The 4,406-nt window shown below is 53.6% G+C and overlaps 1 protein-coding gene across 1 annotated transcript; it reads right to left on the bottom strand.

Moving 5' to 3' along the window:
- Window positions 1-2,140: 2,140 nt before the first annotated feature.
- On the bottom strand, window positions 2,141-3,739 carry LOC145791222 (uncharacterized). The gene is made up of 2 exons (XM_082871544.1): window positions 3,242-3,739; window positions 2,141-2,173 (listed from the first exon to the last, which is right to left on the bottom strand). The coding sequence occupies exons 1-2, from the start codon at window positions 3,737-3,739 to the stop codon at window positions 2,141-2,143; spliced, it is 531 nt and encodes a 176-aa protein (XP_082727670.1).
- Between the last annotated feature and the right edge of the window lie 667 nt (window positions 3,740-4,406).

Below are 4,406 nucleotides of genomic sequence, written 5' to 3'. Positions count from 1 at the left end.
AGTCTGCGGCAAAGGACGCCCCAGAGGAAGTGGAGATCATCCCAACGGTGGAGGTTATGGAGGTGGGTCCACCAGTACAAGCGGAGGCTGGGGTGGGGGAGGCGGCGCCGAGCGGGAGGGAACAGGTTCAGAGGAGGCCCGACCCCCAGGAAGGGGGGGTTCGTGTGGCCACGGCTATTTATCATGCGCGCGCGGTAGCTGGGAGGATGGAGGGAGAAGAAGGCCCAGCCAGGGCGGGAGCCGACCGCCTGGTGAGGATTGTGGACGAAGGAGCTCTGCGCGCGGCATCTGGGTATAGTGAGGCCGACCTGCTGAGGGGGTTATGCTCCGCCCAAATGGAGGTGACTACCTTAGCGGGGGCTCTTCTCAGGAAAGCTGGGGCCGCCAAGTTGAAGGCTGAGGAGGTCAGGGTCCAGCTGGCCAAGTTGAGGGAGGATAGTGCCGACTGGGAGACTGCCTATGCCGACCTGCCAGCAGTCAAGTTGGAACTGGAGGACACACGCCGTAAGGTTGTGTCGCTGGAGTTCCAACTGGCTGGTGAGCACAAAAAATTGGAAGAGTCCGAGAAGGCCTGCGCGGTGGCGGTCGAGAGGCATGAGGAGGCTATGACCAGCAATGAAGAGCTGGTCAGGCAGAAGGATGAAGCGGACTCTAGAATTGGAGACCTGCTGAAGGAGCTGGGGGAGGAGCGCACCAGAGCAGAGGAGGACAAGGGGAGGCTTCTGAGGGAATGGGAGATGGAGAAGGTGAAGATGGCGGCGGAGCTAGAGGGTCTGAGGAAGGGGATGGAAGAGGAGAGGGCGACGGCAGCTGCTGGAAGGGTGGCTCTGCAAAGGGAGCTGGACGAGGAGAGGGCGAAGGCGGCGTCTGAAAAGGCGGCCTACCCTGATCTATGCGTCGCAGCAGTGGAGCAGTATAAAGGGTCCTCCGAATTTCAGATGGAGGTGGATGCTGCTGTCGCCAGGAGTCTGGCTGGTCAAGAGCCTGGGGGGTTGGGCCCGTCAAGGAAGACTGCTGGAGGTAGGACAGAATCAGAGGTGATTGAAAGCTTCCAGCAGTCCGACTTCTATAAGCATGAAATGGCCGAGTACTGGGACAGTGGTTGGAAAATGTTCAAGCGTAGAGCTGAGGAGCTGTTTCCAGACTTGGACCTGAGTAGTGTGACAATAGGCGAAGATGATGTGGCCCAGACCCCCCTGGACGAAGGCGTTGAAGAAGAGGATCTAGCATCCAGCGAGGAAGAGTAGCCAAGGAGAAGAAGAGCTGGGCGTGTTCTGTGGGGTTTGGTTAAGTGTATACATTGTAATTTTTGTGCATTGTTTTTTTTTTTTTTTTTTTTTTACATTGTAATTCTATGAGTGAATGAATAAATACGTGAAGAGTTTGGTTAAGATGAATTTGTGTACGAATGTTATTTTGTGTCTGTTGGCAGCTGACTGTTTGTGCAGCAAAAGTGAATAAAAACCTTGTGCAGTAAAAATGAGTAAGAAATTTTGTGCAGTAAAAGTCCACAAATAAGGGTAGAGGGTAAGTTACAAGTAGTAGCTAGACAGTTGAGTGTAAATTTGAAAGTGAATGTGAAAAACGTAAGTGTTATGAGGAGGTTTCAAAACGGACGAGTGAGAGTGTAAACATGAAGGTAAGAGTAAGTAAGTGTTGTGGGGAAGTTTAAAAATGTGACCAAGTGTGAAAAAATGTAGCCTTGTTTGGTTTTGGAGTGCTCGGTCGAGTGTTCAGTCTAGCTGGGGCTTTGAAGTGCTTGGTCTGGCCGAGGCTTTGAGTGCTCGGTCTGGCCGAGGCTTTGAGCGCTCGGTCTGGCCGAGGCTTCGAGTGCTCGGTCTGGCCGAGGCTTCGAGTGCTCGGTCTGGCCGAGGCTTCGAGTGCTCGGTCTGGCCGAGGCTTCGAGTGCTCGGTCTGGCCGAGGCTTCGAGTGCTCGGTCTGGCCGAGGCTTCGAGTGCTCGGTCTGGCCGAGGCTTCGAGTGCTCGGTCTGGCCGAGGCTTCGAGTGCTCGGTCTGGCCGAGGCTTCGAGTGCTCGGTCTGGGCGAGGCTTCGAGTGGTCTGGCCGAGGCTTTGAAGCGCTGAGGCCGGCCGAGGTTGTGAAGTTTTGAGTTGCTGTCGGTGGCAATGTTATGGGATCGTCATACAAACATTTGAATTATGACAGTGTAGATCTGCAATCGGAATTTGCTTTATATATAAAGAAAAGGGGAATACAACAATATTGGTAATACAAAAATATGAACTTATTGATAGTAACGCTTCAGATGTTCTGCATTCCAGGGATGGGGCAGGTCTCGGCCTTCCATGTCTTGGAGTCGGTAAGTGCCTGGTCGTGGTCGGGCTTTGACGATGTAGGGGCCCTCCCATTTGGCTGCCAGTTTGCCCTCGGCTGGATTCTTTGTGGCGAGAGTCACTTCTCGTAAGACAAGATCCCCGACGGAGAATTCTCGAGGTCGGACTCGGCGGTTGTAGTGTGTTCTCATTTTCTGCTGGTAAGAAGCCAATCTGACAGCAGCGGTTTCTCTGAGCTCTTCGATTAGATCGAGGTGTGTTCGATGGAGCTCTTCGGCTGAGGCCAGATCCGGGTGTAAAACCCTAGGAGTGGGGAGGCCGACCTCTACCGGGATAACCGCCTCAGCGCCATATGTTAAGCGAAAAGGGGTTTCGCCGGTGGGGGTGCGAGCAGTGGTTCGGTAAGCCCAGAGTACATTGGGCAGTTCCTCGGCCCAAAGGCCTTTAGCAGCTTCGAGCTTGGTTTTGATGATTTTGAGAAGGGAACGGTTGGTGACTTCAACTTGGCCGTTTGCCTGGGGGTGACCGGGGGAGGAGAAGCACGGTTGGATCTGGAGATCTGCACAAAATTTTCTGTACTTCGCGTTATCGAATTGTTTGCCATTGTCAGAGATGATGGCTTGAGGGATGCCAAATCGGCAAATGATCGATTGCCAGATAAACCTGGTTGTGTTCCGCTCGGTGATTGTGGCAAGGGGTTCAGCTTCGACCCACTTGGTGAAGTAATCGATGGCAACGATTGCGAATTTGGTCTGACCTCGACCGGTGGGAAGGGGACCGACCAGGTCAATCCCCCATTTGGCAAACGGGTAAGGACTGCAGAGTGTGATTAACTCTGTAGGAGGAGCATGAGGGATGTTGGCGAAGCGTTGGCATTTGTCGCATTTAAGCACGAAATCAGTCGTATCCTGACTGAGTGTTGGCCAAAAATACCCAGTACGGAGTACCTTCTGGGCAAGGGACCTGCCTCCTGAGTGATTGCCACAAATCCCCTCATGGATTTCCTGCATTACGTAAGTTGCTTGCGCTGGATTGAGGCAGCGTAGGTATGGCCGGGAGAAACCGCGTTTGTACAATATGTCGTCGATGATGACGTAATTGGACGCTCGGGATCGGACTTTGGAAGCCTGCTGCTGGTCCTCTGGGAGTGCTCCTGTGGTCAGGAATAGGAGGATGTCGGATGCCCATGGGATAGGTTCATTTTGAATGTGTTGTATAGCTTGTAGACTCGGTGAAACGGCCGGGTGGTGTAGGTATTCTATGCGGACGTCATGGCTGAGAGTAGGATGGTCAGCTGAAGCCAACTGAGCCATTTCGTCTGCTTTGGAGTTGTCTGCCCGAGGAATATGTCTGATGTGGAAGGTATTGAAGAGGCGAGCAAGAGGGAGTGCCAGGTCTCTGTAGGCTCGCATCGTATCGTCCTTGGCGTCAAAGTCCCCCGTCATTTGACCGACAACAAGTTGGGAGTCGCTGAAGACTCGGAGGTGGCTGACCCCTATGTCCTTGGCGAGGCGGAGTCCTGCTATTAATGCCTCATATTCGGCTTCATTGTTGCTTGCTTCAAACAGGAAACGGAGGGCACATTTGAAGTGACCGCCTTCAGGAGAGGTGAGGATGATGCCGGCACCGCTTCCTTCTCTTCGGGACGACCCATCAACATTGAGGGTCCAGGAATGAGGATCTTCTGGCTCTGTTAGAGTTGGTAAGGGCGGGGGTGTGGTGGTCGAGGTCGGTTTGGTGAATTCCATGATGAAATCAGCTATAGCTTGCCCTTTGATTGCTGTCCGAGGGCGGTAAGAGATGTCAAACTGGCTGAGTTCTACTGACCACTGCATCAATCTGCCTGAGAGTTCCGGTTGTTGCATGACCTTCTTCAGGGGCTGGTCGGTGAGGACCACTATGGAGTGGGCTTGGAAGTATGGGCGGAGTCGTCTAGAGGCAATGACCAAAGCCAGGGATAGTTTTTCCAGCAAGGGGTAGTTCTGCTCCGCGCCCCTGAGAGCTCGGCTAATGTAATAGACCGGTCGTTGGACTGAGCCATCTTCTCGGAGGAGAGCCGCACTGACTGCGGTTTCTGATACTGCTAGGTAGAGGAAGAGAGGCTCACCCGTG

This window comes from Camellia sinensis, chromosome 5 (assembly GCF_055761805.1).
Source record: "Camellia sinensis isolate YWXY chromosome 5, ASM5576180v1, whole genome shotgun sequence".
Classification (NCBI taxonomy): Eukaryota; Viridiplantae; Streptophyta; class Magnoliopsida; order Ericales; family Theaceae; genus Camellia; species Camellia sinensis.
The sequence above is the reverse complement of the archived record's forward strand: the minus strand, read 5'-3'. Positions and strand labels throughout refer to the sequence as shown.